General features: G+C 39.1%; 1 protein-coding gene across 3 annotated transcripts in view; it reads right to left on the reverse strand.

The window, feature by feature from the left end:
- The window catches only part of PDE7B (phosphodiesterase 7B), a 334,895-nt gene that overhangs the window by 6,416 nt on the left and 310,589 nt on the right, over window positions 1-17,890 (reverse strand). For all 3 annotated transcript variants that reach the window (XM_003898137.5, XM_031667405.1, XM_003898136.5), the window contains 4 exons: window positions 14,870-14,961; window positions 9,591-9,735; window positions 7,509-7,605; window positions 1,719-1,799 (listed from right to left, as the gene is read on the reverse strand). In XM_003898137.5, the coding sequence (XP_003898186.1) occupies window positions 1,719-1,799; window positions 7,509-7,605; window positions 9,591-9,735; window positions 14,870-14,961 (415 nt within the window). The remainder of the gene's footprint in view (window positions 1-1,718; window positions 1,800-7,508; window positions 7,606-9,590; window positions 9,736-14,869; window positions 14,962-17,890) is intronic.

Raw genomic sequence — 17,890 nt, forward strand, 5'->3', positions numbered from 1 at the left:
TAGCTCTCAGAAAATTCTCATTTTGGATTGAGGCAGGAAAAAGAGGGGAACATTTCAGTCAGAGGAATAAGGACAGAGGAAATAGCTGCATTACTTAGGACCCACTGGAAAAATCATTGTCTTAGGGGCTAGAGCCTGTAGCATCCACCAAGTTCTGTTTATCTCTTTGGGTTTTTCTGGTTTAGCCTGATCTGTCCCTGCCACCCCACTTCTCAACCCTCAACTTCTACAAGCTGGCAGATGTAGAACAGAAGCAGAGAAAGATCTACGTACTAAGGATTGTTTTATAATCACCTTCCCTTTCTCTTTATTATTGGTGTGCTGGTGTAGCATCCATAGGATTTTCCTATTCACTCAACCCCCAGCCCCTTTTTAAAAGAGGTATCTATGGTAACCACATTTTCCTGAGCTGAAAATCAGGACATACGATCTGATAAAATAAGTGTGTTCTCATGACAACAACAGGACAGAATCTCTGAAATCAGGTCTGTCTCACAAATCCAGGTTGTGTGCTGAAGCATGTGAGTCCTTTTGTTCGGGGGGGAGGGTTCAAAATGTCAGTTGACAGTTGCCTGGTAAATTTCTTTCCCGCTAGAGCTTAACACAGGGAGCCTCAGGATTAGGACTTTGGTTAGCATCTAATTTTGAATCACGTCTGCAGAACCTCCACGGCTAAAGCAATTGATAGGAGAGAATTGCCTCCCAGGAGGCTGAGGCTGCAGCTGCATTTCTGTTGCTGATACTCCCCCGCCAGCCACCCAGCAATTCTGTATTATCATCTTTCCTGGGTTCTAGTTTTCTTTTTATGCCACCACCCCCAGCTCCCAACTTTGGGGTGGAGGAATCTGTTTGATTGTGAAAACTACGTAACAATATTAAGGACAATTTGACTGGTAGTCAGGGTCAGAATTTATAAGGAAAAGAGTTAAAACTCTGAGTTCAGGTTCAATGGAAGGAAACTGCAAGGAAAAGAAAGACGTGCTTTAAAGGTGGGTGCAATTGGTGGAGTGTCTTAGGTGTGATAGAAATTCTTACTGGAGCAAAAATATTTCTTCCACTACAGTGCCTAAAATTTCCACAGATTTGCTGTGGAAGAGCAAGAGGTCTAGTGCATAACTTAATTAGATAAAGCAATAATTATTTTGGATGCATTGACATCATACTTTAACAGTTTCCCACCGTTGACATTTGAAAGAGTGTGGTTTAGGAGAATAACCTGAAAATAAGTTTTGAAGGAAGACTAGTGAAATAGGGGATCCCAGGATGCAGCGGGATAGCATGGCTCACAGGCTCTAGGCCTAGAGATTGGGCTCTTGGGAGCGAGTGTTAGGGATGAGGGGTAGTGACCCAGATTGGAAGGGTCCTAAGGGCAGATTCTGCTGATTCCCACCTTCAAGCCCTGAAGAGAGCGCGAATAGTTGATTCTTGTTACTTTTCTTCTACTCTTTTTGGTTTCGATTCTATTCTAAACTACAAAATTAAAATAATACAAGTTAAGGGCCTATAACAAAGCTTCGATCCTATGTTTCATAAGATCTTGACAGATAATTAGCAGAGTAGTCACGATTAAAATGTTAATTTGGACTCAGCCATTCAAAAGGATGTTGATTAAACCTCCAGTGCTGATCTTTTGAAAGCTGTGTGTAGATCTTTTCTTTGTGACTTTTGTGAGATGTGCCAAAGGTATTTATCTGAAATTAACACTGAATTCAACTCACCAATTTGTATACTAGGGATGGAATCTTTCTGTTGATTACAAAGAGGACTGATTTCCAGTTCAAATTTCTGTTCAAGTTCACCTAAGAAGAAAAAAAAACACATTGGTAATCTAGAATTTATAAAATGAGTAGTAATAATTTTATTGACCTCGTCGGAAGAAGTTATTCTGGGAATTACTGTTTCCTGACTTGTTATCACTTAAGGACCATTCAGCACCGACTTGCTCTGCCTTACTTTGGTAGTTTCCATAATAATTTAAAATACCATGGTGCCAATGACCGTTCATAATGGCTCATTGCAAGTAGGTGTGCTCTGGGACTAGAATAAATTTTTGAACAAGACCTATAAAAACAAGAAAACAACAAATGAGAAATTTTCTCACATGAAATAAAAGTTCTGGCTTTAAGTGACAGGTTAAGAAAACAGGTTTTATCCTTCCTTCTCCCCACTCCGCTTTCACGCTACCTGACCCTAGTCTTGTTTCACCTGAGGACAACCAGGAACAGTAAGTAGGTAGGAAATGAGGTAGAAGGACTAGAAAGATCTCATCTAAGCAGCACTTCAGTCTGTAACTACAAAATTAATCAGAATCTTCCATTCTGATTCCTTAGAATTTTACCTAATGCAACTGAAGGTGAAAAGACTAAAGGTCAGAATGGTGTGTTTTTTTTTTTTTTGAGACAGGGTCTCATTCTGTCACCCAGGCTCGAGTGCAGTGGCATGATCTTGGCTCACTGCAGCCTCGAACTCCTGGGTTCAAGCAATCCTTCTGCTTTAGCCTCCCAAGTAGCTTGGACTACAGGCATGTGCCACCACGCCTGGCTAATATATATTTTTTAATTTTAATTTTTAGTAGAGATGAGGTCTTGCTATGTTGTCCAGACTCATCTTAATCTCCTGAGCTCAAGCAATCCTCCTGCCTCCGTCTTCCAAACTGTTGGGATTGCAGGTGTGAATCTCAGCACCCAGCTTGAAATGCTTTTTTTTTTTTTTAATGCCTTTGTCAGCTGTTAGGCTGGTGCAAATGTAATTGTGTTTTTTTGCCATTACTTTCCATGGCAAAACCCGCAATTACATTTGCATCAACCTAATAGAAGATCAAAGGAGAAATGCATTGTATAAAACTTCATTGAAATACTTCATCAGTCCTTCCTGAGCATAAAAAATTGAGTGTTTTTCCCAACACAAAAATTAATCTGGTTAATCAGTGGAAGGTTCACAGTTGTGAATCTACTCTGCTAAAGTAGAAGACAGAAAAACATTTATATAGTGATTACTGTGTGCCAGGCACTGTTCTAAGCATTTTACATGTTAATAAAAAATCGTCATGGTTTTTTGTAAGAGGCAGGCTCTCACTCTGACACCCAGGCTGGAGTGCTGTGGTGCCATCATAGCTCACTGTACCCTTGAACACTTGAGCTCAAGGGATCCTCCCGCTTCAGCCTCCTGAGTAGCTGGGACTACAGGCATGTACCACCACTCCTGGCTAATATTGTTTTGTTCATTTTTTTTAAAATAGAGAAAGGATCTCTCTATGTTCCTCAGGCTGGATTCAAACTCCTGGCTTCAAGTAATCCTCCTGCTTCAGCCTCCCAAAGCATTGGGATTACAGGTGTGAGCCCCCCTCACAGGCATATGTTAATTTAATCCAAATAATAACCTTATTATAATCCCCATTTTACAGATGAAGAAAATAGGGATTTACAGATGAAGAAAATGGGGAGACACAGGGAAGATTAAGTATACTGACCCAGTATGTTGCCAGTAGGTCACACCAGTAGTAAAGTGGGGAGCCTGGATTCCAGCATAGGAAGTTTGGTTTCAAAGTGTCTGCACTTAACCATTGAGCTGAAGCCCTATCGAGGCCACAGTTCTGTCATTTTAAGACTGTAGTCTGCCTCATGGGGACTCTTGTCCCTGGTAATCCTCAAGGCTGAAGTGAGGAAATCATTCGGGCTTAACCTGAGTGGTTCAGGGCAGTGTGGCCACCCTAACTGTTCAACTCCAGATGATCGTAGCCTTCTGAGGGCAGGCCAGGACACCATATAATATTAAGACAAACTCTGCTAAAGCCAGTTCCACTCCTCACCTCCATATTTCTGTTAATAGTGATTTTTCAGTCAAGTGTGACACTTGGAGGAATTGTCTTTGACTTCTCCTTTCCCTTCACCCTCCATCTCATCTGAGCCTGGCTGTGGACCCTGCTACCTCCCTGCTTGTTTCTTCCTCTTAAATCTTGTTTCACATCCTGTTTCTGCCTCTTAGACCGACCTTTTTGGCCCCCTTTCACTCTGCTTTAACCTGGTCTGGTGTGTTGATAATTTATTCTTAGTTGTTGCTTCTTAGCTAGTTTTCTTCCTCCAATTCTTCTTCCACTTCAACTATATACGTTGCCCTAAATGCACTTTTTGAGATGACACCCATTGTCATGTTCTCTATTGTAGCCTGGTGTCCAGGGGCCTCCACAATCCTTTCATTCTTATCTTCTATGAGACCGAGCTGGTCTACAAGGCAGGGTGCATCCCTGCCTCAGTGGCTTCCATTCCATTCTATCGAGACCTGGCTGTCCAGTGGGATTTGCTGCAATGATGGAGATGTTCTCTACATTGCCCACTGCGGTAGCCCCTTGAAATATGATCAACAAGACTGAGGAACTCTATTTTTTATTTATTAAATTTTAATTTGAATTTAACCAGTCACATGTGTCTTGTTGTTACCATATTGGAAAGTATAGAACAATGCACATCACTCAATACTGAGCTCAGATCCTACCTTTCAAGGTACTGGATCTTCTCCTGTGACCTCTATCATTAGAGGTTTTCCAATTAGATCATTTATTCATTTATTCAACACGCTTATGTTTCAGACACTTTGCTAACCAATGTAGAGAATATAAAGGAGAAATTTGCATAGTTTCTTTCCTGTAGAAACTATACTAATTAGTACTTTGAGAGTACAAAGCATAGACTACCTGTAGTTCTTTGTATTCTTCATAATATCTCCAGTGGGGCTTTGTACATAGGACAATCAGTTTTGCTGAGGACTAGACAAAGCTGGAAGCAGATGTTCAATAAAAGGTTCTGGGAAACTAGGTTGGTTGAGATAATATCAATCTATAGTCACAAGAGGACAAAGTCTAATTTTTTAAAGATTTTTTGGGGAAGAGGAGGGAGGTATATGGTATTTGGAATCCTAATCTCTGTTCTGAGAATATAACAGTTTTTCTAATTCATGGGATCTTGTTTTCCTTTCCCGCTGTGTCTTCAGCCTTGATTTTAAGGGTTTTCCTTTGCTTAACATCATGAATCACATTAAAGATACTTTGTCCAGGACTGTTAGTAGTCTGTGGAAGCCTGCCTGCCAGGAGCAGGCTGGAACGAGCTGAGATTTGAGTCCAAATCTTAAACTGAAAGATTAATCAAAATGACACAAATCATCCTTATAGAATTAAAAAAATAATAATTCAGTAGGGAGGACAGGCAGTTTGGATGACCAGGGAATCTAATCTTCTTTTTTTTTTGAGACAGAGTCTCGCTCTGTCACCCAGGCTGGAGTGCAGTGGCGTGAAGTCAGCTGACTGCAAGCTCCGCCTCCTGGTGGATGTCATTCTCCTGCCTCAGCCTCCCAAGTAGCTGGGACTACAGGCCCCTGCCACCATGCCCAGCTAATTTATTTTTTTGTATTTTTAGTAGAGATGGGGTTTCACCGTGTTAGCCACGATGGTCTCGATCTCCTGACCTCGTGATCCGCCTGCCTCGGCCTCCCAAAGTGCTGGGATTACAGGCGTGAGCCACCGTGCCCAGCCTATAATCTTCTCTTAAAACAAGCAGAATTTCTACTAGACCATAAGGCTATTAAATAAAAAGGACTAGATCTACTCTTTCTATTCTTCCTCTGCCAGGAAACATGCCAAAGGAAGGTACATGAAAGCCTGCTTTTAGTGATCAGCCTCACAAATGTTTAGGTTTTTCCGTGTTATGTGTGCATATATTACTAGCATAATGAGCAGTTTTGAGAAAAGATGATTTTTTTTTTTTTTGGAGACAGAGTCTTGCTCTGTCACCCAGGCTGGAGTGCAGTGGCACGATCTCGGCTCACTGCAACCTCCGCCCTCCTGGGTTCAAGCAATTTTTTGCTTCAGTCTCCTGAGTAGCTGGGAGTACAAGTGGGTGCTACCACGCCCGGCTGATTTTTGTATTTTTAGTAGAGACTGGGTTTCACCATTTGGCTGGGCTGGTTTCAAGCTCCTGACCTCAGGTGATCCGCCTGCCTCAGCCTCCCAACGTGCCGGGATTACAGGTGTAAGCCACCGTGCCAGGCCCGAGAAAAGAAATCTTATAGGCTACATTTCTTGGTTGATACTATTTACTGTACTTAGTTGACAACTTTGATTTACTGGCACTATGGGCCTTACTATCTACCTAAGTGACATGGTCCTGCCCCAAGGTGCTCAGAATCCAAATAAGGTGCAGGATGAGAAAACAAAAGGTTTACACTGCAGTTGATGCTGACTTGTGCACTTTAATCATGCTGGACGTGATTGAGTCAAAACCAAGTGGGCTAGAGTAGACTCTTTCCTCTGTCTCATTGTTTGATTTGCAAGGCCGGAGATCTTAGCCCCTCTCTCACTATGGTATTTCAATATTTAACATATCAAACAGTAAAGAAAATATTGATTATATCTAATTTAAAGCCCCCTGGCTCCAATTTCATCATATTTCCTTTTGTTTTACCCTCCTTGGAGATTTTATTTAGGGGCAACCTGATATTTTGATTTCTAACCACTTATACTCAATTCAAGTGAAATTATATACAGAGTTGTAGGAGTTACATGAGCCCTTTTATTCTGAGAGAAAGATACAGTGAGCAGAGCCTTCTGGCCCCACATGAGCTCAATCAATTCTTCTTCTGTCGTTGGGGCCATCACGATGTTATTGACGCATCTGTCAATGGTGCCTTCTCCAAAAGGCTCACTGTTGCTATTTGACCTCCCCACAGAGCTGGTATGTGGGACACTTCAAGCTTTATTTTTTCTCAGCCTCTCAAACCTGATTCTGTCACTAGCATGAGGGCACTGCTGATGCCTGAACAAACATCCTGCACACTGAAACCCAGCCTGAAGAAACAAGGCTGTATTTAAAGGCTGATACTCCACCCAACATCAAGATCCTGCTAGCTAATTCATTGCTTTATTTCTGAATGAGGTTAATCTTTAAAAAATTATACCCTAGTTCAGATCCACTTGTCTTTTCAGAGCAAAATCCTTCTACCTCACTGTTGAAACTATATTTGAAAGGAAGAACTCACTTTTTGGTCAGCTGTGTCCAATTTCATCATTTTTTTTTTTTTTTTTAAGAAAGCAAGGAGAAAGAATACAAAAGGAGTCTAAGTTCTGTCAGAGTGGAAAACATTGACCTCAAACAACATTTAGCCTTTAGGCTGCACTTAGCTCATTAAAATGAAGGTCAAAGTCAAAATCAAACTGTCCCACACATTCTTATATCCACAGAGGATAGCCATTTATAATCAATGTCCCACTTTTGCTCATTTTTATTTTGCCTCATTACTACCTGTTTCTGTAGTAAGTCAATACGTCAATGTTATTTATTTTTAACTTTTTTCCAAAAAAGCGTTGGATTAGTTCCAAGAGAGTTAAAGAGAAAGGTTAGGATAACAAGAGTTGATGAAAGAACAAATGTCATGATAGATCAGCCAGTTCCTGTTTTATTAGGATAAATGCCTACAAGAAGACAGGGCAATGAAATCTCAGCTGTTGGATCACTACTAACCTTGCCTGTAGAATTCTTCACAGACCCTTTCACTCCACTGCTTGCTCATCTCCCAGATTCTACAAGGATTGCAAATGTCGGCACACTTCAAGGCGATCTGAGAAATGACAGGGCAGGGAGAGATTGTCAGAGGATCCTCCTTCAGTTGCAAAGCACCCCAAGCCAAAGGGGCTATCAAGCTGTTCAGTCTGCTCACAGTACCAGGCCCATATTTACAGAGTACCTCCCCAACATGCCTCTTCAGGAAACTGCACTTATTCACCACTATACAAAGCCTGCATTGAGAATGTTGGCTTTATAGCAATGAGGAGAGAAGAGCCACAGTCCAAGGACATGTAGCTTGCTGGAAGAGACGTGGGTGGGCAGGCCAAGGAAAGCCATGGCCTGGCTCCTTCTGTAGTCCCACCTCCTGCAGGCAGGGAGGTTGCAGGGTCCCTGGCCAGGCTCAAGTGAGATCATCCGGACCTCACTCTCACAGTAGCCACACTGACGAACTCCATACATCACTTAAATTATGCGTGTTGGCATTTATGTCTGCATGTGTAAACTCAGACTGCCAGTCAGGGAACGAAGTCATATCAAACCTAGGAATGCTTTGTTTGCACAGCTAAATTAGGGCCTTCTTGGCTTGCCTCACACTGGTCTGGATCTGGGATGCCAGCTTTTTGTCAGTAATGATGACCCTACGAGAGTTACCTTGAATTCCCAAAGAAGGAGATTATCCCTTTTAACCACCACCTGCTATCAAGAGACCAGTTCATTGGTTTGACACAATTCCGTGGGATCACAGAACAGAGAGCAATGTTGGAGTCTGGAAGAGCCTTGGATCATATCAACTTTCAAATTTAGTTGTTTATATTTGTTTCCTGGTTAGTGGGGGTACCAGTACATGTTGAAGTAGGTAAGTGTCAGAGAAGCCTCCTCCAGCCTCTGCCTTAAGGAATGCATTTGAGTTAGCAAGACTTCCTTTTGAAATGCAAGTATTCAAGGCCAAATCTTTCAGCTATTCACAACTTGGCTTTAGTCACTCAAATCAGACACCTGGCTGATCCTTGTGGCATTCAGGAACTAGAAGCCTAGTTTGGAAAGAAATAAGGAAGGAGTCATAGTTCTACAGCTGGGAGTAGGGTATTTCCTGGCAAGGATGGAGCACTTTGGACAGCTACAGAGGGTAGCACAAAAGCCTGGAACAAAACTGTATGATTCAGTCTCCAGGTATAGCTCCATCTCCTCTATCTAGATGAGTCTGGGGTCCATTCACTGTTTTTTGAGCCAAAAAGAAAAGGAAGACAAGAGAAAATGGAAGATCAAGAAAGAAGGTTCTGGTTTGGATACCAGGTCACATTTTTATTTGTGATGTCCACTCTGCCCTGATGTAATTTGTCATGTCACAAATGGCTTCTTGCCATGGAGTAAAACAGGAATGGACTTGACCCAATGTAATTCAATTCAGTTCGACTTTATTTTTTGCTGCCTAGAAATAAGACCAGATAAACATGTTTAAGACTCAGATGAAAATAGAAGTTTAGATAGTAAAAGGAAATCAAGTTAAATAGGTTTAAGGTAAAGGGAGGCCACTTGTCTTTCAATTTTTGTATGTACTGTAGTTAATATAATATGCTTTTGTGTTTCAGAAACAGACTTTTAAAATTGCATGGGTATCACAGTAGCTGATTTTATACCAAGCCACAAAATGTGGTAGACCTTTACTGCATGCAGCCATCCAGCAGGATTACTCTGTGATAAATGAGTTACTGAACAAGAAAAATGAGATATTATCAACTTGTTGACCTAAAACCCAGATTTTGCTTGGTTGGGAACCACTTATAACTTTTATGCATTTCAAAGCCTTTACTAAAATAGGTCACTGCTCTAACTCATACCATTGGAGATAACTCCTTCTCAAATGTGCTAAAATTATTGATCATGGCCCTGAGTGGATTTTTGTTGTTTTGTGTTTTTTTAGAGACAGGATCTCTCTCTGTCACCCAGGCTGGAGTGCAGTGGTGCAATCATAGCTCACTGTAGCACAGCTGAGTGTTTTCACTCAACAAAAAGAATGACTTTTATTGTTTTGTTTACCTGAAGCATAAAGTGCCTGTCGTGTGCGTCCTCCAGTCTTAAGTCTTTATTGTGGAGGTGAGCTTTCAATCTGGTCAAAAATTCATTCTGCCTGTTGATGTCTGTTGCCAAGATCAAGGAGCCCAGCTGCTGCTCAATATCCTGTCTGCATCCACAAGAATGAAAGAGAAAAACACACACAGCAAATCCCTTTGATGAGGGTGATTGATTTCATCATCAGGTGGCTTGTAATCTAATTTCTGCTTTTGATTCTGTTTATTACACAATGTGCCAGTCTGTCACTGCCTAAGAGCAAGTCTCTCACCCACCAGTTCCGTCCTTGGACAGGAGGCATGCCAAGAACCGTATAAAGTGATTGAAACCTTGAAAAACGAAGTTGTGGTAGTGTAGACATTCCTACGGGTGAAAAAACCTGAAAGCCAAATAGAAATGCATGCTTTAGAGAGGACACAAAAGACTAGTGGAATCACGAGATCTGTGGTGTGTTTTTAGAGTTCATATGTGAAGATGTGCATGGAGAGAGAAAAGGGCATAAGAATAGTAATAAACGTGAAGAGAATAATAGTAAATGGTACTATGGGATGGAAAGATCCATCAGTGGAACACAATACATAGACCAGAAAGAGATTCTGGAACTTCAAAAACAATAATTAAGACACTGTTACAAAACCAGTGGGCAAGAGATATATTAGTCAACAAATGGTATAGAGAAAATGGGATGTCTTAGAAAGATAAAGCAAGTTAGAGCTTTACCTCACATATAAAAAGTAATAAAGGAAAGATCTATAAATATTTGTAAAATTTACCTTTAAAAATAAAATATATTTAAGTAGAGTGCATAGGGAATACATATATAGTTTAATGAATAAATAGAAAATGAACACCTTGTAATCACCACTCAGGTCAAGAACACTACCTGCCAGTATCCCAGAGGTCACATTGCCTGTTTCATCACATCCCCTTTCCTTTCAAGCCCGGAAGTAACCACTCTCTTGTTCTTTGTTTTAATAATTTTCTTGCTACTTAGGATTTTACCACCTGTGAGTGCATCTCTAAACCACACAATTTAATTTTAACTGCTTTTGAACTTTAAGTTATATGGTGTGTATCAGTGACTGACTTCTTTAGCTAAACATTATGTTTTTGAAATTCCTTCATGTTGATGTGTAGGCTATAGTTTATCCTCTTTGTTATAGTGTACACCACTCTGTAAAATTCCATTGATAATGAAATCCATTCCATTATCCATTCTACTTTTCATGGTCACTTGAGTTTTTTCTAGTGTTTGGCTACTATGAAAAAAGCCACAGGAAATATAATGATATACCTCCAGTTATGCATGTGCAGAAGTCACCCTAGGGTTTATATTCAGGAATGCAATAATTGGATGACAGGGTATGTTTCCCTTCAATTTACTAGATAGTGTCAATTATTTCCAAAATGATGGTATAAATTTGCACTCCCAGCAGTAGCAGATGAGATTCTCATTGTTCTACATTCTTACCCTTTACATTTTTTGCCAGTTTGATGGACATGTCATGCAACTCACTGTAGTTTTAATATGAATTTTCTTGTTTACTAATGAGGCTAGACATATTTTCATGTGTTTACTGGCCATTTGTACTTCTTCTTTTGTGAAGTTTCTACTCTGGTTTTTGTCTACTGTTCTGTTGAGTTGTCTTTTTCTTTTTGATTCTGAAGTTCTTTACGTATTTTAAATACCGGTCCTTTGTCAGCTACGTGTTGCAAATATTGTGTCTGTGGTTTGTCTTTTAGCTGTCTTTATGATGTCTATTGATGAAGTCTTAATTTTTATAATTTTTATTTTTAAATTTATAAATAGAGATGGGAGTTTCACTATGTTGACCAGGCTGGTCTCCAACTCTTGGCCTCAAGTGATCCTCCCATCTCCACCTCCCAAAGTGCTAGGATTACAGGCATGAACCACAATGCCACCAGGAAGTCTTAATTGTTAATGTAGTTTAATCTATAAATCTTTTTATTTATGGCTAGTTTTTTCTCCTCTTGAAGAAATTTTTCCCAACTCTGATGAAAAATTTCCCTACATTATATTCTAAAAGCTTTATAATTTCACCATGAACATTTTTGTTTTTAAGCCACACATACATCTTTAATCCAGTTCTGAACATAAAAACAATTATATAAAACAGAACATTTACAAGAGAAATACAAAATATCTCAAAAAATAAAGTGATATTAAGTATTAGTATAGCAGAAAGCAAATTCAAACCACTAGGTGACATTATTTCTCCTGTTTTTATTGGTGAGGATTAAAAGTAATTGCTAAGTAATTTAGCTGAATTATTGAAAGATTGTAATACCCAATGCTGTCAATGGTATCAGAAAAATGGTTCCCCTCATTCTTTGTTAGGGAGTATAAATCAGTACTATGTTTCTGGAGGGCAATTTAGGAATTAGTGGAAAAAGCATTTGATGAACATAAATAATTTGACCAACAGTCCATCTACAAATTAACATTAACATGTTAGTAAAGATATAATTAGTAAAGATATGTTACAAAGATGCTTATTCTATTGTTGTTTATGATAATGAAGCATTCCTTGGCAAAAACAATCACAAAAATTTATAATGAGATTAGTGAAATAAACCATGGTACACTCATACTGTGCAATTATGAAGTATGTACACCTATAGTAACTGACATTGAAAAATGTTATCTTTTTAATGCTAAAAATGAAATGCAAAGCATGTAAAGCATGATCTCTCTAGTCATAGAAAATAAATTGGAAAGATCTATAATGGGATTATGGTTGATTCTTAAATTTTCTTCTTTATACTTCTCAAAATTATATGAATTCTTTGAAAATATGAATACTTAAATGTATAATTGGAAAATAAAATTTTAATTAGGTGAAATGTTTCATGAATCAAATTAAAAGGCAAACTAAAAACTTCAAGTAATATTTACCACATATAACGAATGGTTGCTGTAGTTAATATACAAAGAGTTCTAACAAATGAATAACACTGATAGGAAAATAGGAAGAGACCAAATATAAAAATCTGTTCTCTAAAGAAATAGCAATGATCAGCAAATATATGAAAAATTTCAATCTTGGTTGTAAGTAAAGGATGCATACTAATTTAATGAAAACTACTTTCTCTCTCTATATATGTATTTGTGCATATATATATTCATACAAAAATGTCAAATTTGCAAATATTTTAAAAAGATAATAAAGATAAAACTCAGTTTTGGTGATGGTACATTGGTACATTTTCTTATAATCCATCAGTGGGAATACAGGTAGATGCAGCCTTTTAGAAGAACAATTGAATAATATACAAGAAACTTAAAAATTCAGACCTTTCTAACCAACAAGTTTTATCTACAAATACTTCCTGAGAAAACAGAGTATCAAAGTTTGGGATATTGGAAACCATTTAAATTCTAAATGAAAGGCAGTAGTTGTATACAATAATGCCATATGACTGATAAAATAATTTTAATTTACGTAGCAGGTTTAATAATTTGGAAAAAAAAGTCTTTATAGTAAACAAAAAATTTCAGGACATAAACTGTAAAATAAGTTCCCCAAATAACCGTATTTTGTTAAAATAAGTTTGTTTTGAAAAAAGACTAAACAAAAATAAACTAGCCAGGTTGACGTGAACTATCCCTGGATGGCAGAATTACTAGTAATTTCAGTTTTCTCTTTCATATCAAGCTGAATCAATGAAAGTGCTAAAAATCTCCATTTTTGGCCCTTAAAAAGAGCAACTTCACATAGTTCAAACTAACACTTTCCTGACTTTTCCTTACTTTTTATAATTAACCTGCCCTACTTTTAAAATCAGAAAAATGACATTAAATCATTTACCTGTGATAGAAGGAATAATAATAATGATTATGATAATGACTTTTGTTATAAAGTTTTCACATATACTATTGTATAACAATTATTCTTCTGGCAAAAGCAATTTATAACACTGTGTTCCACAAAGACACATAAAAATATATTTTTCAATGGAATCCATAGACAGGAAATGAATATTTTAGGAAAGAAATATTAGTTGAGTAACAGGATGAATGCAGGTACTGACTGGGAGAAGCCTGGTCAACCAAGAGTCCTTTCCCCTTTCTCTTGCATTTTCTTCTTTCCTGTTCTCACTATTCTTCCTTTCCTTCTCCTCCTTTCTTCTTCATCTGTCTCTCCCCTTCCTCTTTTCTCTTCTTCTCACTTGATTTCTTGCTCTAGTTTTTAGTTCTTTTTACATTTAATTCTCCAATCTTTGCAATTTATTATTTTAGTAAAAGGCATAAGTTTTTATTCCATGCACGAGAGCTGGTTTTATTTAGTTCCAGGGAGTAACAATTTATCAGAACTGAAATTACTCCTGCAAATTTCACATTCCTCTGGGTGCTAGGAAATAGCATGAGATCAAATCAGAGGGCCAGGAATCAATCCACAACCCAGAGTATGCTGCTTGTTCAGTTGGGAGATACCACTTGGTCCTTGACCTCAAGTTATGTGCCTGTCTCGAAGGAGGGTACAGCAATCTATGTCCTCTTTTCACCTAAGTTTCTTGGGCTCTGCACGTGTTCATTAAACAGATCAGAATTAAGGGTGGCCTTTGAAGCCAGTATTAGCAGCTAACTTGGGGCCGGCAGGAAAACGAAGCAATGGCCTCAGATTTAGTGGGACTCGGCCTACATACCATGGCTATCAAATAGTGAACCAGAAAACGAGTGTCTCCTCTTCTGTTTAAAGTGCAAGAGACATAAGGTAGATTAATTGGTGAAAAAACTGCTAGGGCCATTTCAATTACTTAGCAAAAGACATTTTAGAAAAGAATTTCTGACTTCTATTTTTGCTAAGACTGGCAATTACAAAACATACTTTTTGAACTCTAGCTTGAGAATGCCTGGGTTCCTTCTTGATAAATATTTATTACTTGGATCTACATGGGAGGACAATTTTGCTAAACTAAAGGACGGGAATTTGGCAAAGCCGAGCACTGATGCTGAAGAGTGTGAAAACTGAGAGCTGTTTATTATCCCTTTTCCTGACTGTAGGTCATTGACTGTGCAAGGCCCTTTGAAAGCACACAGAGATTTTGGTTTCTGGGTTGCTGTAACTGACACCAAATCTCCTCTGATAGACAGCTCAGTGCAGGCAGGAAGCACAGCCGGCTGGCTCTCTGCCATTCACGCAAAGGGTCCCAAGCCTGCCCTAGAGAAAGTGGCTTATCTTTACTGTGTGCACATCAGTATGTTTCATCTTGGCAGCACTTACGTCATTTCCTTTGGCAAGTGAGCAAGAAGCCTTGATTCTCGAAGCATGCCAATTGTAGATCGCCAGTGGTGATTCTCCAGGACAGACATATTCTAGAAAGAAAGAAAGTAAGAGTTATAAACGAGAGGGAAGCCAGATACTGATCTTTCATGCTGAATACAGCTCCACGGATGCCAGCATTTTCCCTCCAGTTTGTACCTGATGACACAGAGGCAGACCAGGAAGAAAAAAAACAAAACCCACAAGATAAAACAACCATGAGGTCTAGTCTCAAGGCTATGATGATGATGGGAGAACAGCAGGACCCGCAGCTGACCCTCTGCTGCAGGGTTGAATAAGGATCTATTTCCAGCATCATTCACTCCTGCCTCTGCCCCTCTTTAAATAGCTCAGTCAGGCCATGCTAAATGAAAGAAAGTGAAACAGGTAGTAATGGATACCATGGCACTATAGTCATAACATAATCCAAGATTATACTAGCAGACTGATTGGAGGCAAGCCTCACAATCTCTGGTCTAATCTACTGCACTGACCATCATTTCTTAACACTAAGAACCTCCTAAGACCAAACCACCAGGGTAGCTGGTGACACATTCAGACTCCTGAGTCGCAGTAATTATGGTTCTGATTTGATAGGCTTGTGGTAATACATTCATGTGTACACTAAGGTTTGAGAACCATTATCTTGCAGGCAGCTCTGCCGGTAATCTTTGTGACCAGTACCTTGGCATTTAGCTGATTAAATCCGTGAGTTGGAATCTACAATTGCTTCCTTGCTCAATTATCTTAACATTGCTGTCCTTGAGGGAACCTGTGTTATATTCAATCTCTCCCTTGACCTGTTATTTTAAATATGCTTTTTATCTGAACAATTAACCATTTAAATGATGAATATTTCTTACACTCGATTGTGTTTTGTTCTAATTAGCAAACATTATGTCCTTACCACTGACTTCATAGATACAGAATAGAACTCCTCTTGACCTCAGGCAATATTTTATTTGTTCATTCAGTCTCCATTTTGTTTCAAGAGTGGTTATAATCTTACAAAACATAAGAGGATGGTTGCTATGGTTTGAATGTCCCCTCCAAAACACATGCTGAAACTTAATCCACAATGTGACAGTATTGAGAGGTGGGGCCTTTAAGAGGTGATTGGATTGTGAAGTAATCTATTTATGGATTAAGGGATTATCATGGAAGATAAACTGGTAGCTTATGAGAGAGGAAGAGAGAGGAGCTAACACTTTAGCATGCTCAGTCCCCTCTCTGTGTGATACCCTGAGACGCCTCAGGACTCTGCACAGTCTCCAGTAGCAAGAAGACTCTCACCAAGATGCAACTCCCTCTATCCTGACCTCCTCAGCCTCTATAACTGTAAGAAATAAATTTTGCTTCCTTGTAAATTACTCAGTTTCAGGTATTCAGTTATAAGCAACAGAAAATGGACTAAGAAAATAACATTCAATAAAAAGTGAGAGACACTGTATAATTTCATGCATATGAGGTACCTAGAGCAGCCACAGTCTTAGAGACAGAAAGTAGAATGGGTGGTTGCCAAGGACTAAGGAGAGGGAGGAACAGGGAATTATTTTTAAATGGGCACAGGGTTTAGTTTTGCAAGATGAAAAGAGTTCTAGAGATGGGTGGTGGTGATGATTGCACATTATGAAAGTACTTAATACCACTGAATTGTACACTTCAAAATGGTTAAGATGGTAATTTTTTTTTTTTTTTTGAGACAGAGTCTCGCTCTGTCGCCCAGGCTGGAGTGCAGTGGCGCGATCTCGGCTCACTGCAAGCTCCGCCTCCTGGGTTCACGCCATTCTCCTGCCTCAGCCTCCTGAGTAGCTGGTACTACAGGCGCCTGCCACCAGGCCCGGCTAATTTTGTTTTGTACTTTTTAGTAGAGATGGGGTTTCGCCGTGTTAGCCAGGATGGTCTCTATCTCCTGACCTCGTGATCCGCCCGCCTCGGCCTCCGAAAGTGCTGAGATTACAGGCGTGAGCCACTGTGCCTGGCCTAAGATGGTAAATTTTATATTACATGTATTTTACCACAATTAAAAAGGGAAAAGAAGCAAGGAAAATAATATAGTGACGAAATGGAGTCAGAAGTGAGGCTAAAAACCATCCCATTATATCATGCCCCTACTGTATCTGAGCCACCCATATCATGTTCAACTTTTTCAGCAAATGAGGAAAGAGAATCTCTGTTAGTGACACAATCAACCAATACTCCATTAGGAAAACACAAGTCAGGAAAGCTGCAACTGTTCTTGATTCTAAAACTATTCTTGATTCTAAAACTACACACTCATTTATCTCCAAGACTTTGTTATGAGCTAAGTTTCACGAGGCTGAGTCTCATACCCATCTTCTGTAGAGTCTGTCCTATTGCTATTCATTTCACTAATTGCCAACGAGTCATTATTCTTTATTTACCACTTGACCATGTTTGAAGCAGTAATTAAATTTTGTAACTTTTCTCAACTGGTCTATTAATTCCTCTTGGGCACACAACAAAAGAGAAGCTTGATTGGAAATCACATGCTAGACTAACTTGTTTTGATTGTAAAGATCTAGGAGAGAAGAGAGTGATAGATTAGTGTGATGTAACAGATGTTCAATTCTGCGATGACATTTAATTCAGTCGCTCATGAGTTCATTTGCAAGACTAATTCAAGAAGATGTGAATATGAGTGCCCTCCTGTTAGTTTTTCAAGGGCCAGAAAGCTGTAACAAGACCTGATGATAAATGACACCATATCCCCTTGTAGTGGAACAAAAATGTCTGGAAGATGGCCTTAAGCATGGTGATGTATGCCAGCCTGACTTAACATCTTCATTAATAATCTTCCTGAAGACAGAATAAAAGGATACTTGGGAAATTTGCTGGTGAAACCAAATTTGGAGATGAGCACCAGGGAAATGCAAGAAAATTGGGTTAGCTTGGAAGCTGGTATGGATTAAAAGACAATAGAGTAGATGGTTGCAAACACAGCCTTTGTGGAAGAGTCAT

The sequence above is a fragment of the Papio anubis genome, chromosome 6, assembly GCF_008728515.1.
Source record: "Papio anubis isolate 15944 chromosome 6, Panubis1.0, whole genome shotgun sequence".
NCBI lineage: Eukaryota > Metazoa > Chordata > Mammalia > Primates > Cercopithecidae > Papio > Papio anubis.